We start from the raw sequence: 22370 nt of genomic DNA, 5'->3' as shown, positions 1-22370 counted from the left end.
TAATCATCACAAAATTTATTATGTATTAAATATAAATTAGAAATTTTAGTATTATATATAGCGATACTATTTATTAATATCATAATGTGTCTATTAGCTTGGTTTGAATGTTTTATTAATATATTGAGAGACACAAGTTTGATTCTTCTTATTAATTTTAAATTAAATTATGTTTTTGAAAAAAAAATCATATGGGCACCTACGGATCCATACAAATTGTCGGCCCAATACGGATAGTAGAAAAAAAAAACATTGATTTTAATAGAGCATTTTTGCTGTACCCAAGCAACTCCCTTTATTTAAGAATTTGAACTATTTTAATAGAGTATTTTTTATATACACAAATTTATGATAAAATCCTTGATTATGTGCTGAAGAGATACCATGTCGGTAAAACAGAATTTTAATCATCTACTAATATTAAAAGAATATAAATTTGTTAGGATTAAATTAATGATATGAGTTTTTTGGGGTACAAATTAATGATAGGAGTTTATGTAAGTCTTGAGTTAAAATTTTATTATCGCCATTGTAAAGTTTTAAAAAAAAATGAACTTACCTCCCTATATTATCTTTTTACCGATAGATAAGAAATAAATTTTTAAAAAATAATGTTTTCTTCGTGTTCTTAAATAGTAAGTAATTTTAAAACAAATTAAAATGATAATTACTTTAGGAAAAATGTTAGTAAGTTATTACTGATAAGAGTTAGGTTTAGCAGAAAGATTAATTTTCTATAATATGATAAATCAAAGTAGAAATCTTTATTGAGAGATTGGCTAGATATTTTTTTGTAAAAACACTAGCCCTGTTCAGTTAATAATGAGAATACTGCAATCTTTTTTGATTCTATGTATTTTTATCATTACACACATAAGGGAGGAGCCGTATGAGATGAAAATCTCACGTACGGTTCTGGAGCGGAGATTCTTTGAACCGAATGACGACCGTAACGGATGTCAGCTCAATCTGAAGGAAATTATGCGGAAGCTTTACAGAATTATTATGAGGCTATGCGACTGGAAATTGATCCCTAAGATTTTAAGTAAACTTGCTTAGAGTAAACTTGTATTGACTCCAATACCAAAGCAATCCAATGCTAAAATCACATTTAGCATCAATTTTATTAGTTAGTTTTGACTTGTGCTAACTAGAGATTTTCTTGTAATGTAAATATATTTAAGAGAAAAAATAGTTTCATTATAAAAACGTTAAAAGAGAAAGAAAAAAAAATCTAACTTGGCATTTGAAATATTTAACAGAGACAAAGGAAGGAGGTGACTTAGCTAGCGAGGCTAGTCACTCTCAAAATTTTCAATTTTATTTAAATCATAATTTAAAGTTTAATATATATGTGTTGAAAAGAATATTTTGCTCGAGTTTTTTCTGTTTAGTCCTTATATTTGTTAATACAAATATGGCAAAAGCATATTTCAGCTGCTATACTACATAATACGAGTGTTATTTAGAATTTATGCAGAAATGAAAGAGAGCACAAATCATGAATTATACATTTGGATATAAGTCAAAACCTGAACCCTTATTCAAACTCAATTTTATATCAGTATCATTTATATTTATATGTAGTACATTTAATATACCTTGCAGCTGCATTAAAATGCAGTCAGAAACGTCACACAGAGATTACAATCCAGGTGGTATAGTCACCATCAAATGCCCCTGATGATGTATATAGCTAGTCTTTGTACAAGTGGTATTCGTATTTAACAAGAGTTAACAGGCTTTCTATTCATTTGTAGGAAGAGGCATCCAAGGGGGAAGAATGGTTTTAGGTCGACTCGACGTTGGAGTTTCTTCATTACATTTGGCTTCTGGGAAGCCTCTGCATCAAGTCATTTAGGTGATCACTTAAAATGAGTTTTGAATGCATTATTGCATGTAACTGCTGACTGGCTTTACCTTTTTCATCCAGTTCCTAGTTAAACAGTAACTAAAATAAACCTCATTTTTCTTTACACCCCTTGTAAGTATCAAATATCACTTGACACTTCACAATAGAAAAGAGTTATTATTTATTATTAACATTCACTCACTCTTTTATCTTATTTTTACCTCTCTCTTTTTTTCTTCACATCTCTATTTCTCATCACTTTTTTTTCTTTTCTTTTTCTCTCTATCTCTTTTTTCTTTTCATCCATGCACTTTATAAATGGTGTGTAAATTTATCATTTTCCATAGAAATTATTAAAAGGAAAAAAATTGTTTCATAATAAATGTATAGAAGAAGTGGTGTATTACAAAACAGAACAAATAAATTAAAGATAATGAGTCATACACACTCATTTGTGCTTCATATTTCATTATACCCTTATATAAATGGGTTAAACACTAAAACTGTAAAATCAAAATGATATATGATGAAGAAAAAAAAAAGAAATACAAGTATAATTGAATGGTCAAAAAAAGAGTGAAAGATTCACCATTCATCCTATTTAATTGGTTTCATGCATCTGAGATGGTAATTGGTATGTACACAAAGTAGCACAAAATGAAAGACAAAAATGAATTCATGCATATACTCACACACACTCTATGAATAGAGTTTGGAGCATTTCAGTTATGCATAAACGAAAAGATACTAACCCAATTGTCAGGGACTCCGGTGGTTGAGTTACAAGGACAGAGGTCACATCCATGTTATTTTGCAGTCCATCTTGCTCTTGTGGGGCCAGCTCCTTCTCTTTATCCTTTATCTGTTTTTCACTCAAACCGTTGTTGTTATGTACTGTGAGATTTTTGAAAACCAAATTGCACAAACTGAATGAGCTATTATAAAATAAAAACGTCATTACCTTCTTGGAGAGCAAGTTGTTGTGTTCCCGGAGTGACTTATCCTGCATGATGGAATACTAAATCATCATTTATACCGGAGGCAGCTGATCCAAAACTTTTGGTCAATGAAAACAATGTGTTCATGCATATTGTTACTGAAAATTAAGGTTAGAAATACATGTATCAATTGATATTCAGCAATTTACAATCCTCACAAAAACAATGATTAGCCAGTGTTCATCCCCAGGAAGTTTAGAAAATAGTACATTCTCAAGAAACTCTTTGAAAATGTAGAGAATTAATTCATACTTTATTTTTGGATATGATGTTTGTACTACTTTCAAGCCAATCGTTCACCCCTCTTTTTAAGGGAAAAAATAGAAAAAGAAACATTGTTCACTACCATTTATGAAAGGGCAAGAAAGACCCCACCTTTTTCTGAAGCGCAGAAATAGATTCATTCATGGCTTGGTTCTGCACGTAAACACCAAGAATTACAATGACATTCAATTCATTTCAAATTATATTAGGAGAATTTCATGTAATTATATATTTATAGATATTTAGGAAATCACAATCAAGTCATTAGGAGATTTTAGGCTTAAACAATTTGGAGATTTCTAGTAATTTAAGGAGTTTGTTATCTTTATGATTTGTATATATTTTCACCAATATTATTGAAAGGTGCGTTCACAACAACTATACTACTTGTTTTGGTATGAAACCAACACGACAACTTGACCTTGCGTGATCATGGTTGAGAAGGGTAAGAAGGGAAGTGGAGACACCTTTGACTATACACGCGGCACCACACAAGAATTAGCACAAAAATGGGAGAAAGAGAAATTCCATTACACTGTCAATGCTGTACAAATGCATCAAGCACACGATACAAAGGGAGTCACAGACAAGTGTTGGTCCTTTCTTGAGTTGAGTAATAGACCAACAGCTACAAGAACTTTAGTACTACTAAGCAACTTAAATAATATTTAAGAGTTAAATATATTTTTCATATTTATAATATATTTATTTTATTATTTAATATTTTTAAATTTTTATTTTTGATACATGTTGGTTGAAGTTTGTAACATGATATTTTATTAGTTTATTACATCATCATTTAATCAATATTGTGATGATATTACATTAACTTATCACGTTTAAAAGATTAAGTCTAACGATAGAGATAAAACAAAAGTTAAAAAGATAAGATAATAAGTTAAAATAAAAAATATTTTTTAGATAATAAAATTTAAAAGTGATGTATTACATGTATAAAAATATATTTAAGCAATAGTTAAAAAATCTTGTCTTGTCCTATTAGGCTATCTAAGGGAAGAAATGCAGTTGTAAATAAGAATGGAACAATAACTTTTGGGGAAGGCCTGGTCTTAAAAATGTTATCTATGTGCCTATTTTAACTTGTATCTTATATTTGTCTCCCAATTGATAAATGACTCACATTGGGCAATCACCTTTTGTCCTTTTCTACAAATTATGAGGGAAATAGGACCATGATTCGAGGAGTGATTGATGTGGTTGAGTAAAAAAATGTGGTCTATATTATTGTGGTCTATATTATTCTCACGCAGTGAACACACACACACACCATTGTGGTTGATTTCCTCATCATATCATTATATTTAATTGCAGTAAAGATTCAAGTTAAGAAAACTCTCGAATTTTGTTATGGTAAGTAAATGGAAAAGTTAAAATTGAGAGAAGTGACAATTAATGGTACTGAATTCAAGGTCGTGAAGATCTATTTTGTTAAAATAGAATGTTTCATCAAACCTTCATGATTGACACCCAGCTGCAACAGAATGGTTGTTCGAAAGAAAACATAAGTATATTTTAAATGTTGCTCGAACTTTTCATTTTCAAGCTAATCTACGTTTTAATTCAATTATGGGGTGAACCGTGAATGTGTACTTATTGCAAGATACTTGATAAATCGCACCCATCCACTATAAATAAAGGTAAAAGTCCCTATGAAATATTGTTTAGTTAGACTTTAGATACAAGACTAGAAATGTTTTTGTGAGCTAGCTGAAAAAAATTCTATATCTCTTTGACCAAAGCTCGTCGAATAACAATTTAATTATCAATTGAATAAGTTAGACATTCGAAATCTTCATTCACTAACTACAAGAGAATCTCATATAATCATGTAATTATATATTTGCAAGTATTTAGAAAAATCACGATCAAGCCATATTCATGCATGCAGTATTTAGAAATTTTGTACACATTTAAGAAAACCATGATCAAGTCGTATCAGGAGAGATTCATAGACTATTAGGAGGATATCTTGCTGTAGTTTAGGATTTAATTATAATTAGTTGCCCTTATTAATAATTTGGATATATTCTACACCTCTATAATTGAAATGTAATAAAATCTTACAGGTTTAAAAACCTATTTGATACCTATAGTTGCAGTAACCTTCACTCTTAGTTTTTAACTATAGTTTATAACATTTCATTTTTATTGCTATAGTCGCAACTTTTTTTATCTTCCAGTCCTCGCCATCTAATAAAGTCACCTAATACCGTTTGAGGTAAACATGGATTAAAAGAGGAACATCATCATATCACGTTCATTTTAAATGAATGTTATTCAACAATTAACAGCAAGACCTTAATCTAGGTTCATCTAAAACAACATTAGTCTAGACGATGAGGACAAAAAATAAAAATAAAAATTACAATTATAATAATTAAAATAAAATATTTTAAACTATAGGAATAAAAAAAGATATTGTTGTAACGATAAGGATAAAAAATGTAATTAAATCAAACTTAATTATAATAACGCTATATTTGTTGAATGAATGACATCACCAAAACAATCTTGGTTGTATATATAGTTTTACCTTTCGTGATCTAATGAGTTTGAGAGCAGAATCAAGTTGTTGTTCCAAACTCTGAAGTCCTCTAAGATTTAAGCTGTCCAGATCTTCTCCCATAAAATTCCTGAAACAAAGCAGTAAACCTGTCGTCATTGCATGTTTTATTACACAACAAACACAAGTAGCTCTTGCCCATAATATATCAATACCTTTGATTTCGCTGTAGTACCTCCACCCTAGCCTTGAGCTTTTCGTGTTCTATAACCCAGTTTTCCTAACAGTGCATGCAGATAATTACATCAGTTTTGATCTTCTAAAGTTATGGATACAAAATTATGATAATTAAACTGTAATTAAATCAATTTTCCTAACAGTGCATGCAGATATTTTCTAAGTTACGGATAGTTAAATCAACTTTAGAAAATATCTAATTTGATCTTCTAAAGTTAAACCCATTCGTATTATTTTTTATAAAATTTTGGTCGTTAAACTAATATTTCGAAGATTTTATCACATCCAGTAAAAAAAAAAAGATTTTATCACATTGACTCTTCAAAGATTTTTTCATCAAGCAGATTTAATTTGCTACTAAATTAGTTAACCAAAAATCTAAACTATCATTCATTTTTATCCAAGACTAAATTAAGCTGTAATATAAAGATTTTTCTAGGGACTATTTTGGTGACAGATCACATCTTAGATAAACTAATTTGGTTATAAAATCTTAGGAAGTTATGACTTAACTCAACGGATTAGTTTGTGAGAACTAATTTTAGAAAACCATTAATGTAATGAAACTTTGAAGAACCAAATTAAGAATTTTTTCATAAAATAAATAAGTAATAAATGAATGTATATAATTTGTTTTAACAAGTAAAATATATAATTAAGTAGGGACAAATGGTCAAATAACCCTCCACTGGGAGGGTTTAGAGAAAGTAAAGGACCGATTTACATCAATAATAAAACATAAAAAAGGAAGTTAAAAGTTCATCCAGAAGAAATAGAAGGCTTACATTTGGTGCTTGATCATCTCCAGCAAGTTGTCTCTCCGCATACGAATACCTCTCATACCGTTCAAGAATTCTTTTCATACTGTTGACTCGGGAAATTAAAGTAGCAGTGAGCAAAGATTTCATATATTAATTGCATCACCTTAAACAAAAACTACATTGGAAGGCAAACATATATATATATATATATATATATATATAGCTTTAATTGATAATTGAATTAGCGGGCGATGAAGGAAGGAATCTATTTAGAATGTATGAGAACGCATTTAAAAAACATTAGAAGTGTATTTTTTAGCATTCCAAAAAAATATTTTTTTTAAAAAAAACTTAGTTGTTTAGCATTTGCTATCTCTGTGTTACTCCTAATAGCTAGCAAGCTAAAGGCTTTCAAATTACTCATAAGGTAGTAGTAGCATTTTGCATTCAAGCAAAAGATCGAATTGCTTAATGTCTTCTTTTTTAAACTTCCCCGGCAAGATCAAATTCAGGTAAATAAATGCATCAAATTCACAAATCAATCAACGAAAACTATATATGGGAGAATTAATTGAAGTTGAACCAAAATAAAACGAATTTTAAGTGATTTTCTTTTCTTATTTATCATGCATCACCTACTGTATAGAACTGAATCACGCTGGGTTTTTTTTTACTTATTTTGATTCAATCTTTACCCATATCCAACCTGGAGCGTGAAGGTATGTTTGAAACGAATTTCAAACAGCTGTCCAGATTTTTACTGTTTCATGAAAAAAATGTTAACAAAATCATTTCCGTTATTAATTTGTTAAGAGATTATCAGAGTTAATATAAAAAAGAAATGTTGGAATAGATTAAAATTATAATGAGTTAGTTTTATACTAGAAACTCAATAACAATTTACATTAGATTTTTTTGTTAATAACATTTGAATAATTAGATTACATAGAATAGAATGGTGTAATTTTATGCTAATTTGTCCATGCATGTCCTTTTGTGCTTTTCATCTATCTGTTGTCAGCTTTATAGTTCTCTACTCATTAAGCAGCCACAAGCCCACAAATTACTTGGCATATATAAAATATATGCTAACTTATACCTATTTATTTTTTATAATGAATAAGTTATTAAATTAAATTATAATTATAAATTTTAAATCTTAAAATTCAAGAAGTAAATTATTAACTAACTTCTAAAAAATAAGTAAGTGTATGTTAATAGATGTGTATGAAATTTTCTAACTTCAATTTATACCCACTTATTTTTTAAAATAAATAAGTTATCAAACTACAAATACAAATTTATTAAAATATATGTAAGGTGTAACTTGTTAATTTTTTTTATATATATATAAAAAAGTGAGCGTAAGTTAACAAGTTTATATTATATATATTGTCAAAATTTTATGACTTGTAATCATGCATTTAAAAAAATCACATGAGTTTAAAAAATTCATATTACATGTGTTTTAATATCTTAAACATTTATAATAAAATCTAATGATGAATAAGTTTTTATCCCTTTCTCCCATAGAAAACCATCTGAATACATATAAAGTAACTTGGAATATAAAGGGTAAAGTTAAGTTTAAAACACCAGCTTAAAAAGGAGGAGCATTTTAAAGAAATTTTATCTTAATTGAAAAACAGAAAGGAACTTGTGATTTCTTTCCCTCACCGTCAAAAAATTGTTATAAGATGATACCACATGAATAAATAAAAGGAAGTGAATCCCTGCATTCCCTGATACAGTGTATGTTGTATTCTCGACCGTGATATTAATTTTCGAATATTAATTTGATTGGCAGCACTAACACCAGCGTTTTGTATTGTTTCTGCCTTTTCTATGTTGAATGCAATACGGCGCATTTCAGTTTTCAGTGATTGGTCTATTTACTCAGAGATGGTGTGCTTATGTATGCCAGATGAAGATGCCTCCACCTCCATTAAAAAATTAATACGGTATAAATCAATAACTCATTGATACAAGTGATACTAAATTTTATCTGTTTAAATAAAATTAAAATCTTATTAAAAAAATAATCAGTTATGTTTTTTAACAAAAAATAATTTTTCAATAAAATTAGTAAATACTTGATACCAATTAAAAAAATATTACTAGTGCATGATCCATTCTACTTTTCAAAATTAGATAACAAAATTATATTACATTATTACCTGTCCTTTGTTTAAGTTTTTTTAAACAAGTTACATTATATCAGATTTTTTTTAACCAAGTGGTTAGAGTTGAATTATTGCGGACCCGATTCTTTTAATAACATGTTAAGTGACTTTACCAACACCATATATATACTCAAATTAACAGTCCCAAAAATAAAAATGATTAGGCAGGGCCGGCTGAAATATAAGGCATTTCAAGTCCTTGTTTTAAGTCTTAGAAAAAAAAAACTATTTAATATTAGTATTTATATTACTTTTTATTATTTGTTGATATGGAGAAGTTATAATTAAGGGTTTTTTTCCTTGGTAAATGAGGTTGAACCTGTTATAAGAAAAAAACTACTTTTATTTCTAGTAAATTTACTTTGATTAGGGAGAAATGTTAGCAATAATCTTTCTTATTGGTTTAGGCAGGACCAGAAAAATTGTGTGAAATAAGTGAACTTATCCCGTTGAGTTGAAAGAGAGTCTAAAATTTTCTGAAAATTACAAAAAAGATGGATCCTACATTATATTTATTGATTCTCTCATAATTTTATAATTTTCAAAAAATTTCAATCAATAACAAAATATGTATTAGAGATAGTGTATTACTAATATTCCTCTTGATTAGGTGGTGGAAAATTATGTATCTTAACTAATCTTCATATCACGTGTAAGTATTATTAATAACAAAATTTAGAAGCATTACTATAGGTATTGTTGTGTTGTTGATATTGTTCTTTAATTAGATTTGAAAATTTTCATCTCCATAATTTTATATTAAAAAATGATAAATGATAATTTTGTGTCTTTAAAACGTTATTAACGAACTAAACAGAAAAATATTTTTATTGAAATATTCAAAATTATCTCCTATACACAATAAAGATTTTATTATTTTAATTTCTTAATCAATATTATAAAAGTAGAAGTTAATTAGTAAGACTCTTAATTAGAGAAAAAACACGAACAATACATATGATATTGCCCATAAGTTTTGTCATATATTATTAATTCTTTACAGTAAATTGAAATTTGGTTAGAGCAATACATAATGATGCAAAATTATCTAATAATTTGTCCCCCCAAACAAACACTACAGTCGTACACACTCGACGGACATGAAAAAGTTCCGGTATTTTTTTTCCCCCTTGAAAAATTAAGTCTAACTAAACAAGAAATCTAAACCTACTGCATGTTGACAATCTTGGGAAGAATAGAAGGCGAAATCCTAATGAGAAATTGAGCACTGTACACATTTACATGGTCGAGGAAAAGAGAAAACACTAGAGCAATAATATTAGTGCATTCAGAAACAAGGAAAACATATATGTATACTAATTGCATAGTTGAAGGCAACCCAGAAGAATAGATATAGAGATACATGAGTGCAAAGAAGAAAGAAAGAGCTAGGGACGTACCAAGGTTCGTTGGAGTAGTCGAAAAGCTTGCCTTTAGTGGAGAAGACGATGAGAGCCACATCAGCATCGCACAGCACAGAAATCTCGCGCGCTTTCTTAAGCAAACCAGACCTTCTCTTGGAGAAAGTCACTTGCCTATTGATCTTGTTCTCGATCCTCTTCAAATCCACTCTTCCCCTCCCCATATATGTACTATCAATTACCAAATATTGAAATATCTCACCTCACCGCTAACACAATTCTTCAAACTCATGCGCATGGATTCAAGAAGAAGCGAGGCACAGAGGAAAGAGGAAAATTATGGTATGGACTATTAGTCAAGGCTTTTTTAGCATACATACCATTTTTTTTTTGTATTGAAAAAGGGAAATATCATTGGTCAGTATTTAGTATATTTACAACTTACTGTATAAATAAATATTCGTGGATAAAAGATATAGAAACCGCTGATCGGTCAAAAACGTGGTTTTGGAAAACCTGCTTGGTTTCGTCAAATACGTTGTCGAGTTGTGATTGGCCAGAGACACTGTTCTGTCCTAGTAGACTTAGACTGGTCCCCACCGTTTCTTCCGCGCGCCTCGCCCCCACTCAGTTTCTTACATCTCATATAAACATTATACGGATAAAATAATAGTATAGCCATTCTTCCCTTTTTTCTTCTTTTAACTTTTATAAACATTCTAGTAATATATATATATATTGTGAGTTACAACCAGCAAGAGGGCTAAAATGATCTTGGGAACGTTGTACTAATATACTACTAAGTTTAGTTGTTTGCACATTCGCTTGAATTTAAATGATTTTGAAAGGGAAAATTTATTTGATTTAATCGTTATTTTGTAAAAGAAAATTATATGTATCATATTTCTTACATGGTTACCTAATTATAATTTGTATTATATGATAATTTTATATGAGTTTTAAATAACTTTTAAAAATCATATAAACTACAATTTCGAATTAGTGGTGTAAATGTTTTTTTACACTAACAATACATACACATTAAAGTTATATCAAATGTATATATTAATTTGTACATTTTTTTCTTACATTGTTTATGCTTTAAACAACATATTTATAGATTAGTTTTTGTAATGGGTAAATCACCAATTTAATCAATGTAATTTTGATATTAAAGAAAATTATACTTCTTTATTACATTGCTTTTTATTGCTTCTAGATGATTGCTTTACACCAAAATGAAAAAAAAAAAAAAACTATCAAGAGCCAACCTTGTTGTCCAATAAAAAATAATGAACTAAAAACACCACATAACGAAATCTAGATAATTACTATCTAGAAGACTTTGATTGGTTGCTTTGATGGTTGTGGTTTTTTTGCGCTAAGGCTATTGGTTGTTAATTTGGTCATGAAAAGGCTTGAAATGAAGGTTTTGTTTGGAGAGGTTTAAACCAAATCCAAGTACATTTTGAGTCATGTTCCTCAACTGGACTGGGCAGGGTATTGGTTCCCGATCCGATCGGTGAGTCCAATTTTCATAACTAATGGACAAAAGGGTCCATGCTTCTCCCTCCTGGATTGCTAAACACGGATGCCTATAATTTAACTTTGTCGTCTTCAACCCGTATACACAATCCCTTCCAATAAGCTTCAATTGCTATTAAGAGAGAATCATAGTACATTCCTTATATGGATTTACGACTTGTGCGAATAAAAATATATTTCTTAAGACTTATGAGAGGTTAATATCTTGAATAGATTTTAATATCTAAAAAAATAGTTATCGACTCTCATTTGAAAAATATCCCAGGTTCATAAAAAAAAATGCTTTATTGTCTTAGGTTGACTATGCATTTGAAAAGAAAAAAAATCAAAAAACAAATTGATGTTATGATGATTTATATTTTATTTATACTTTCTTAACTTATTCCCTATTATTATTGTTGTTAAAACTATTTATAATGAGTTTACCAATGTAATTAAATCAAGCAAAAATGAGATATAAGACAGGTTAGTGATATTAAAAAAATATAGAGAAAGAATTAAGTTAAGAAAGTGAAAAATTAAAGGAGGTAAAATGTATTTTATCTTAAATGATATGAAAAAAACCATAGATTTGAACCTGAATATATCAAAGGATAGTGGTACTCATCTCATGCATAAAAGCTTAAAGTTTCAATTTTTTTTTTTAGATAAAGATACTTATTTTATTCAAAATAAGAAAGTGATACAAATAGGAATATGTTAAGAAACATGATTGCTAGCTAATGATCTTAAAGTCCTAACTAAATTATCAGCGACACGATTCACTTGACTCCTAAGTCCTAATAGAACTCACCAATCTTTACGATGACTCACCAAAAAGTTAGAAAAAGTCAAGAAAGCAACTCTGCATTTTGATAGAATAACATAAAAATCAGAAAAACTAGTAGAGTTTGCCAAAATGTCATACTTAAGGATGAAGCCCCATCGTTTGCAGCATTTGGACCAGTCTGGTTGTACCTGTAATCAATAAAACATGCACTTTGTAGATAGAGTACTACAAAAAGGGACAAAAAGTAATAAAACATATTAAAGTAAAAATATTGAGAAGTTTATATAGAAAAGTATATATTTTGGGGAATTAATTTTTGTGCAATGACTTTATATACCCAATCTGCAAAGTGAGATTCTAGCTCTCCAGCACATCAAGTCTTTCATTTCATTGTTTTTTCTTATCATATTTTTGTGATTGAATGAGTACCTAGAAATCCTTTTCTTGTGTTTTCTTTTGGTTTCATGCTCTTAATTTTTCCATGCCAATTTGTATCCAGATTCCGTCTTTTTTTTTTTTGTACTTTTTTTAATGAGTTTTATGCTTGTGGGTGTATTGTATTTGAGTTTAATGCCTATAAATTATATAGTACAGTTGTAAAATAGATTTATACTGTTATTTAATCATAAGTTATTGTTGAAATTATTTTAATATATTTTAAAAGTTAACAAACTTACATATATAATAAATTATAATTGAATAATTATGTAAAATATTTTATACATAATTATTTTTTCTCATTTTATTTTTCTTCAAAATTACTGAATTTTTCACTTGTCAACTCAATCCTTTTAGTGATCTTTTATTTATTTATTATTTTTTCATGTAATATACTCCAAAGAATATTATTAGAGTTATCAAGATGAATTTAAATCTCATTAGTTAACCCGATCCATATTAGAGTTGTCAAAATAGAATTAAATCCATTAACTAACCCGATGAGTTCGGGCTAAGTCATGTCATAAAACAAACAAATTTCATATTTGACGCGGTTCAAATTACACACGTCTAAACTAAAGTAAACCTTTGCGCCTTTGCTCACCCTATGTCTTCCCTCACCGTAAGCATCTCTCTCTCCCAGTGATTATGATTTCTTTTGCTGCACAGAATTATGGTTTCTTACTCTATTGATTCCTATGTTCAATATTGAACTCACCTCTACTTCTAATGTGCATGTTATGTTCAATGACTTCACTGTTACTTTCATTCTTACTGTTCTACTTCTACTATGATGATTTCATCTTCGGGTGTTTTGAATACCTCTTTTATTAGTTTTTCCCCCCTCTCTCGATGCTTAGCTTTGGTCCTTTTCTTTTGTTTATTTTTAATTTTCCAATTGAAAGCTTTCCTTTAATCCTTTTACGTGTGCTCATGCTCTTTTTCTTATAAAAAAATTGGAACAGTGAAGTATGTTTGGTTCATCAGGCATGGCACAGGAATCTGGTATGTTCATGGTTAACGAAACAATTGGCAGTGTTTTGTGCTGCAAATGTGGAATTCCAATGCAACCAAATGCTGCTAATATGTGTGTGAAGTGTCTGCGATCGGAAGTCGATATTACAGAAGGACTGCTGAAGCGTCTAGTACTGGTGCATTGCCCTGAGTGTGAGAGTTACTTGCAACCACCAAGAAGTTGGGTCAAGCTGCAGCTGGAGTCAAAGGAGCAGCTGACATTTTGCTTAAAGAAATTGCAGAAGAATTTGAATTTGAATAAAGTGAGGTTGGTTCATGCTGAGTTTATTTGGACTGAGCCCCATTCCAGGAGAGTAAAAGTCAAGGTCAAGGTTCAGAAGGAGGTTCTTAATGGAGCAATACTTGAACAATCTTATCCTGTGGAGTATGTTCAACAAGAGCATATGTGTGAATCTTGTTCTAGGGTCCAGGCTAATCCTGACCAGTGGGTTGCTGCTGTGCAACTCAGGCAACATGTTTCTCACCGGCATACTTTCTTTTATTTGGAGCAGCTGATTCTGAAGCATGGTGCGGCTGCCACTGCTATAAGAATCAAGCAGATGGAACAAGGTATTGACTTCTTTTTCTCTAATCGAAGTCATGGAGTCAAATTTGTTTAGTTTATAGGGAAAGTTGCTCCATTAAGGAGCCATCACGATAAGCAGCTAGTTTCTCATGATCCAAAGAGTAATAACTACAACTACAAATATACATTTTCTGTTGAAATCAGTCCTATTTGCCGTGAGGATCTAATCTGTGTGCCTCCTAGAGTTGCTGCTGGTTTGGGAAATATTGGTCCACTTGTGATTTGCACTAAGGTTACCAACAGCATTGCTTTGCTTGATCCATTTACCTTGAGGCACTGTTTCATAGATGCTGATCAGTACTGGAGAGCATCCTTCAAGTCATTACTTACTAGCAGACAATTGGTGGAATATATTGTGCTGGATGTGGAGACTGTTTCATCTGAGGTTACTATTGGTGACACGAAATATCGTTTAGCAGATGCTCAAGTGGCTCGTATTTCAGATTTTGGAAAGAACGACACGATATTTAACATCAAGACTCATCTTGGCCATCTTTTGAATCCTGGTGATTATGCACTTGGTTATGATCTGTGTGGGGCTAATAGTAATGACATGGAATTGGACAAGTACAAAGGACACATTCCTGAAGCAATTTTAATAAAGAAGAGTTATGAAGAGAAGCACCAAAAGAAACGTGGGAAGCCTCGTTCATGGAAGCTTAAATCACTTGAGATGGAGGTTGATGATAAGGGTAGAGTTGATCAAGATAAAATGGTCTCAGAATATGAACAATTCATTCAAGATCTGGAAGAAAACCCTGAAATGAGGTTCAACATATCATTGTACTGAAATAAAGAGTACAAGCAATCTGATGGTGATGAATCTTCTGTTCCATTGGAGGAGTTGTTGGCTGATCTTGATCTGAGTGAGCATGAAGATGAAGAGGATAACATGACGGAATGAACAAAATCTTCTTCTATCTTGAATAGTATTTTATCCAATTTTGGTTTTTTGTTCATGTCAAAGGTTTTTTGACCCTCTCCCATTTTTGTTGTGTTAATTTGCAATCTCTGATGGTTTGTTTATTGAAAGAATGATAAGATGGTAGTTTTGCAGGCAGTAGTAACAATACTTATAAATAGATAGCTTTTGTGTTAGCATTCTTTTATCAGCTTGTCTGAAATGTCTTGCTCCTTTTCTATTAGGGGTGGATTGTGACTTTGTGGAGATAAAGTCGCCGTGACTTTCTCAAATTTTACATCATTAGATTAATTTGATGGTCCACCAGATTTTGTCACTTGTTTTAAAAGATTTTAATTTAAAACCATAAAAAATATTATTAAGCTTGTAGATTAACTATTGTATAATTATTTTAGTTTAATTAGTAGTCTCTAGATAGAAATTTACTGTCCATAATTGCTGTAGTTCTTATACTGTAAAAATTTTCTTTCTTGGTAAAAGACGTCTTACAATTGAATAACTGTCAGAAATTTGTAGACAATCTCAATAATATTAGAGACCACTAGTTAAACTAAAATAACTATGTATTATTAATCTCAGTGCTCAGTAGCATATACAAATTATTAGTTAAACTGAAATAAATATATAGAGAGAAAGTTTATCATTTCCGTTTTTGCCAAACTTGACCCAATTCATCCACTCAATGTAATTCATATTTTATCTTGTAATTGTTAACCACGACCGAAGAGGGTCGTCACTTTGATTAACGTAGTATTGGCTGAAAGAATTTTGTGAAGCATCTTCACCTCTGTTGGGGCTGTTGTTGCTAGCATTAGGAACTTGAATTTGAGTTTCGCCCCATTTATAGTGCACAACTTTTACTATAAAAGCTGAGAAATGTAACAGAGTGGGTTCATTTATTCAGAATTTGTACATTTTATACAGTATTTATATGGCAAGGAAGATTGCAGAAATCAATGTCTTAAGCCTTACTGCAGAGTTCATAAACCTAATACCTTTGAAACTTATTTGATAATCCTTGAAAGTATTTGATAAGCCTTACTGCAGAAGATTGCAGAAAGCAATGTCCTAAGCCTTACAATTTATACAGTATTTATATGGCAAGGAAGTATTCATATGATATTTGGAAATTATAAGCATAATACCTTAGAAAATTATTTGATAATCCTTGAAAGTATAAATAATTATGTTCATAGGAATATTTAAAATTAAAATATACAGATCCATAAACCTATTTGAGCTTATAAGGGTACAAGTTCCAATAGTGAGCAAGCATTCATCCCTTAGCAGGACACAAGATACCTGACATGTTTCTCTTCTAAAGGTTAAAATTTCAGGATGTTGCAACATGCACTGACGACATCAAAATTCTAATTACTAAATTAGTATTGGGGTGGTAAGACAATCAATGAAAAGATTGCGATTGCGTAGATTGTAATTTTTTGTAACTGTGATTGGATTCTCTGCAACTTCTTGTATATGGTCAGGATCATCAAGGCAATTCACATCATTGGGTAAATCGACATCTATCCATTCCGACCAACCCTCATAATCAGTATACAAGTCCCATGGCAACTCCTTTTCTTTTTGCATGCTGTTAACCTTGTTTATCAGAGTTAGCAGCATTTGATGGTTCAAAGGTCTCATAATTCCTGCATGATTAACAACAAGCAATTCTATAAGATATAAAATTTACATTTGAATAGCCAACTTCTAATATTTGTACACTTACTTGTAAGTGAAAATGGCATGTAGAAGTTGAATTAAAGCTGCTACCATGAAAAATAATCTGGCAATGTTTATTATCGAGGTTTGGTGCTCAATGTTATCACTTGGTTAAACGGATAATGAGTACTTCCACAAAGAGAATAACATATAGATCTGTAAAAAGCCAATGATATTTAGTCAAACAATTAATTAGAGGTTTATAAACTAAAAACACTAATTGGTATACATACCAATATATAGGAATGGCCTGATATTGTATGTTTGCTTTGTACTTGTCAACATGAAGATGACAAAGATTAAAATGGAATAAACGAAGAAAGCTTTGATCATTCTTGATTCAAGTAACAAGGTATTTTGCAAAGCAAAAATCCTGTCAAAAACAACAAACATGGAAGCCTGCTTTGATTCAAAAGATTCCTGTAAAGTAGAAATAGTAGTTCCTTGTTAAAAATTCATTTATATAAAACCAATAGTCTACCAGAAATTGCAAACCTGAGAAGACAATATTTCCCTTGAGTTTTCCATTAAACGATCATGAAATCCTTGAATTTGTTGTTGACGCTGAATAAGTTCTTCATGTTGTCTATGCCCATATTCAGCAAAATATTGTCGGGTTTTCCTGCAATACACCAAGGAGCTCAACATATTTTCAAATATAATTTCTGAATTCAAATATTATGAGAGTTAACTTAGCTACCTGCTCTCTTCTAGTGCTTTGGATTGAAACTCAGTCAATGAGTTTAGTTCCTCAAGCGCTGTGGATTGTCCTTCTAAGAGTTGTTGCTTATCTATGGAAATCCCAGCCATATTCCCAATATCTTCAGCTTTGCTTTTCAGGTTGTCCATCCTTGATCACATAGCATCTCCTACTTTAATTACCTCATTCTCAATGTCAATGGGCTTCATTTCTTAACTTTTCAATTTCTTTGCCCAAATAATTGTAAGAGTCTTTGAGCATCGCTAACCCATCCTCCAAGTTTCTCTTCATATTCTCTTGCCCTTCTTTTAATTGTGTTTGTGATAGTGCAATTTTTGTAGTTTGCTCGTAAGCACTCCTCGAATGTGTTAATACAGAATCAATGTGACCTTCCAGATAATTAGCAGTTTACTTGTTTTGTGTGGCTACCAATTGAATCAAGAGAATCATGAATCTGTCTTGAGCATTGTAATAGATATTCTCTGATTTCTCTTCAATGCTATCTAGCTTGTGCTCAACATACTGGGCTGAAGTTTTTAATTCAGTCACAAGTCTCTCAGTTTCATATTTGAATGCATGTGCCCTATAAAAGTATATAAAACATTAGTCAAGTTGAAACAAAAAAATCAAAATAAAAAGAAAAAAAACACAAATAAGAAAAGAAATATGAATTGGGAAAAGAAATTGCACTTAACTGCAACTGATAACAAATGGGGTTGTTGGTTTCAAGGTAGAATTCAAGGTAAACCTTATGGGCAAGGTCATCTAAGGATCTTGAGCATACAACAATGGAAGACTTGGGGTCACAATGGGGAAAAGGAGACCTACCAGAATCCCTCTGAAAGCAATCACTTAGGTGCCAAGCCAATCTAGACCTCTTCTCATCAACAGCCAAGATTTCAGAACATCCAGCAAAAAGATGTTGGTAAGCATTTTGCCAACATGAGTTTGAGCTAATCATTTTCTTCTTAGCATTTTCTATTAACTTCACTCCCTTGTGGTCGTTGAAGGACTCGATAGAGAACTCAGCACTAAAATTGCCATCATTGGCGGCATGAGTCACTAGAGGGAGTCTCCTTAGATGATGAAAACCAACCCCATGACTCACCTCTTAATAAGAAAGAGAGCAAAGTAAAAACAAGAAGATGATTCCCGTGATCCATTTGAGAAATTTATCAGAATTTTATGTCCAAGTTCTGCAATGATCAAGCCTGCATCATCAAACACACCATAAAATTAATCAACTTTTGCTACCAAAAACAATATGTTTCATAACTTATAGAGATCATGTTCCACAATCACTAAAAAAATAAAGGATGAAACCCAAAATATGAAATAAATTGAGAAGCTAAAACATGCCATATAAGCTTGGCATGTCGAAATTAAGATATAAATTTGACCAACAAAGGACCACAAAATCAAAATGTTTGTTTGGGACAAGAATGAATATGAAATAATTTCTAGAGGGTGTAAAGGTACAATAGGAATTATGATGGTTGGTTTTTAATATAATTTACTCCTAAATACTAACATTCAGTTTTGTTTTAATTGCAGATAATTATTTGTTCTTTTTTTGTTCTGGACAACACCCAGTCTAATGTTTCATTGAAGAGCTTGGAGACTATCGAAACTCTTAATTTACATTACTGGTTTGGTTTTCTATGCCAAACCCCTTAGACCCTTTGGTTGGATGTCTCGAACCTAAAGTAGTAATCAACTGGGGCAAGTGGAAGAGAGTGAAGATGGCTAATTAAATCTTATCGTGGTTTTCTAATTCTAGCATAAGCAAAACTATAAACATTATTGATAACGCGGAATGCTTGAAAGAGATATATAAGGAAAGAGAAACTTGGGAACCAAGAAATATAAAGTCGGCACAAAACAAAGTAACACACCGAAGTTGTTATTACGAATCGCAAGTTACAGTTTTAGATTTCAAATAATCCATTAAAAAATATTTTACAACTTCACATCATGAAAGGGATCGTATCAATCAATTATCATTCTCTACGAAAATATAGGACCGAATTTAGTATTTCTAAACAATAATAATAAAGCAATAGAAAGGAATATTAAAAAAAAAACTGTGAAAGCATCCAACATCAAACACCCGTTACATAATTCTTTTCAATTAAAATAAAGTGACTGCTATACAGCGACAACTATTGAATTACATAAAGTAGTATCAAGGATTTCCAAATAAAAAAAGAAAAGAAACTGTTAAAAATAAATATTTCGTATCTTTTTATGCTATCATGCATTAACATGAATTTAGAATCTGGATTTTGAATTTGATGGCTAAATAACTAGTAAATTAATATCGCTCAACTGTGGCACCGTTTTGCCGCTGCAATACCAAAAAATGATAGCCCGAATGAAAACCAAAAAGAAGGAAAGGGCCCTTAAAGTTTGAGACAAAACACAAATGAACGAAATTTCAAGTCAAGCAGCAAAAATTCCAAGTTAAAATAATATATATAAGCAGACAATAATTTTCATTTTATAAAATCGATTTTGTAAGATTAAGTTTTACTCAAATTGAAATTCTAAAAGATAAATGTTGAATGAGTGAATGGCACACTAGATACGCTGTTATTCTCAGACACAGAGAGAGGGAGAGAAACTAACCTGTAGAAAGGAAAGAGCGCGTTTCACTGTAAATTGAAGTTGTCAACGTTATATTGGAGGAAGGAAACAATGGGACACAACTTTTGACGGTTCAAAAGACAAACCAATAAAACGGTGCGTTCGGTCCGAAAAGGCGCGTAACCGTTACAACCCCTTTTTTCTCCATCGTTTCAGAATCGATACTCTTTTCGAGCCACCCTTTGTACCTCGCATCCCCAATTGACGTTCGAGAACAACCACGACCAACTTCCTTTGCTGGTTTATTTTGTTCAACCACCCAATCTGCTTCCTCTTATTTTTTTTTTCTGTGTACAAACATGACGTTTAATTTAATAAATTAAAGAATAATTGAATAACAGTAATAAAAAATTAAAATATAATAAATTATTTCAAACATAATACACTAAATAATAATAAAAAAACATTAAGGACTAGTTTATTTAAGCTTATTTTTTAAAATATTTTTTTAAAAATAAAATAAACAATTTTATGATTTTCTAATGTATTTTCTTAAACTATTTTTACTTAAAATAAATAGTTTTTTTTATATTTTTTTAAAGAAACAAATCATATCTTCTTATTAAAAAAACACTTGTATAAAAACGTTTAAAGTTTTTTTTTAGTTTAAACAAACACATCATAAATATGATATAATAAATTAAAGAATAATAGTAATAGAAATATGTATATATAGAAGTGTTTTAAGTAGAGGTAAATAGAATCCTTGTGCAAAAATTGGATATGCATTTAAAATAGATACTTGAATTATTATATATATATTGTGATGGATATGGAAATAAATCAAATAATCTCTTCTTTTATATATGAAAAAACATTTTTAATCTGCATGGTCTAATTATTGATGTTACAAATTTCTATAAAAAGATTTGATAGGTCACTTGCATAATTAATGATCCTCGAGTTACAAGTTTTCATATCTTTTCCGATCCTAAGTAGAATCTTATTTTAACAACAATGAAACCACCTAATGGTAGGGCTGTAGTCATAATAGTATATTATATAAAAATAATTACTCATTTTTCATATTATTTTTAAACGAGTACAGGTTTTTTCTTTTTTTATTTATTAAAATGTCAGAATTTCAATAAAAATTCATGTTAAGAATTGATCCTAGGCATTAAGGAATTGACGGCTTGATCATAAAGTCATACGGACAACATCTTAGTATTTGAAATTGTCTAACCCATTGAGCTTCTTCTCAGGAAACGAATTGGATGGAGCTAGGGTCATGAGAGTAAGTCGAAAGTGATTGAGGAAGAGGATCGAGTGTTAAAATCAATTGAGGAAAAATGGAGTGTGCGATCCACATAAGAAAAAGAAAAGAAAAGAAAATGTTATTATTTGTTGTTTTTATATTTTCAAATAAATATTTGTTCTTACAAGAGTCATGCTCTCTCTCTATATAAAGTCAATGCTTTATTTGTCTCAGGTTGAGTATGTATATGAAAGAAAAAGTCAAAAAATAAGTAGATGCAAGGATAAATTATATTTATTTATACATTCTTAACTTATTCCCTATTATTATTGTTAAAACTATTTATAATGAGCTTACCATTGTAATTAAATAAAGCAAAAATGAGATATAAGACATAGTTTAGTGGTATTAAAAATTATAGAGAAAGAATTAAGGTAAGAAAGTGAAACATTTAAGGAAGTAAATGTATTTTTTATCTCAGATAATATGAAAAATAATATAGATTCAAACTTAATTATATCAAAGGATAGTGGTACTCATCCCAAGCATAAAAGCTTAAATTTCATTCAGAAAAAGAAAGTGAGTACAACTGGAAATATGCTCAAAAACATGTTTCCTAGCTAATAATCTTGATGTCCTAGTTAAAC

The 22370-nt window shown here is 30.3% G+C and overlaps 2 protein-coding genes and 1 pseudogene across 6 annotated transcripts; 1 reads left to right on the top strand and 2 right to left on the bottom strand.

Annotated features, from left to right (window-relative positions):
* Window positions 1-1521: 1521 nt before the first annotated feature.
* Window positions 1522-10578, bottom strand: LOC114392437 (truncated transcription factor CAULIFLOWER A-like). 4 transcript variants are annotated; one of them, XM_028353574.1, is made up of 8 exons: window positions 10220-10574; window positions 6661-6739; window positions 5854-5918; window positions 5669-5768; window positions 3226-3267; window positions 2814-2870; window positions 2605-2714; window positions 1522-1843 (listed from the first exon to the last, which is right to left on the bottom strand). In XM_028353574.1, the coding sequence occupies exons 1-8, from the start codon at window positions 10402-10404 to the stop codon at window positions 1747-1749; spliced, it is 735 nt and encodes a 244-aa protein (XP_028209375.1). In that variant the 5' UTR covers window positions 10405-10574; the 3' UTR covers window positions 1522-1746. The 4 variants fall into 4 exon arrangements, with proteins under 4 accessions (XP_028209375.1, XP_028209377.1, XP_028209379.1 ...); XM_028353576.1 differs by having other exon boundaries at window positions 2814-2855; window positions 10220-10572; XM_028353577.1 differs by having other exon boundaries at window positions 1801-1936; window positions 10220-10578.
* A 3325-nt stretch (window positions 10579-13903) lies between these two features.
* On the top strand, window positions 13904-15474 carry LOC114391835 (annotated as a pseudogene).
* A 1137-nt stretch (window positions 15475-16611) lies between these two features.
* On the bottom strand, window positions 16612-20788 carry LOC114393063 (protein GAMETE EXPRESSED 1-like). 2 transcript variants are annotated; one of them, XR_003662462.1, is made up of 7 exons: window positions 20508-20788; window positions 18575-19090; window positions 17880-18462; window positions 17675-17801; window positions 17413-17552; window positions 17187-17335; window positions 16612-17106 (listed from the first exon to the last, which is right to left on the bottom strand). XR_003662462.1 is itself a non-coding variant. In XM_028354323.1 (7 exons), exons 3-6 carry the CDS (start codon window positions 18026-18028, stop codon window positions 17283-17285), a joined length of 516 nt encoding a protein of 171 aa, XP_028210124.1. In that variant the 5' UTR covers window positions 18029-18462; window positions 18575-19090; window positions 20508-20782; the 3' UTR covers window positions 16612-17106; window positions 17187-17282. The 2 variants fall into 2 exon arrangements, 1 of the variants encoding a protein (XP_028210124.1); XM_028354323.1 differs by having other exon boundaries at window positions 17413-17599; window positions 20508-20782.
* Between the last annotated feature and the right edge of the window lie 1582 nt (window positions 20789-22370).

This window comes from Glycine soja, chromosome 17 (assembly GCF_004193775.1).
Source record: "Glycine soja cultivar W05 chromosome 17, ASM419377v2, whole genome shotgun sequence".
In the NCBI taxonomy this organism is placed as follows: domain Eukaryota; kingdom Viridiplantae; phylum Streptophyta; class Magnoliopsida; order Fabales; family Fabaceae; genus Glycine; species Glycine soja.
The sequence above is the reverse complement of the archived record's forward strand: the minus strand, read 5'-3'. Positions and strand labels throughout refer to the sequence as shown.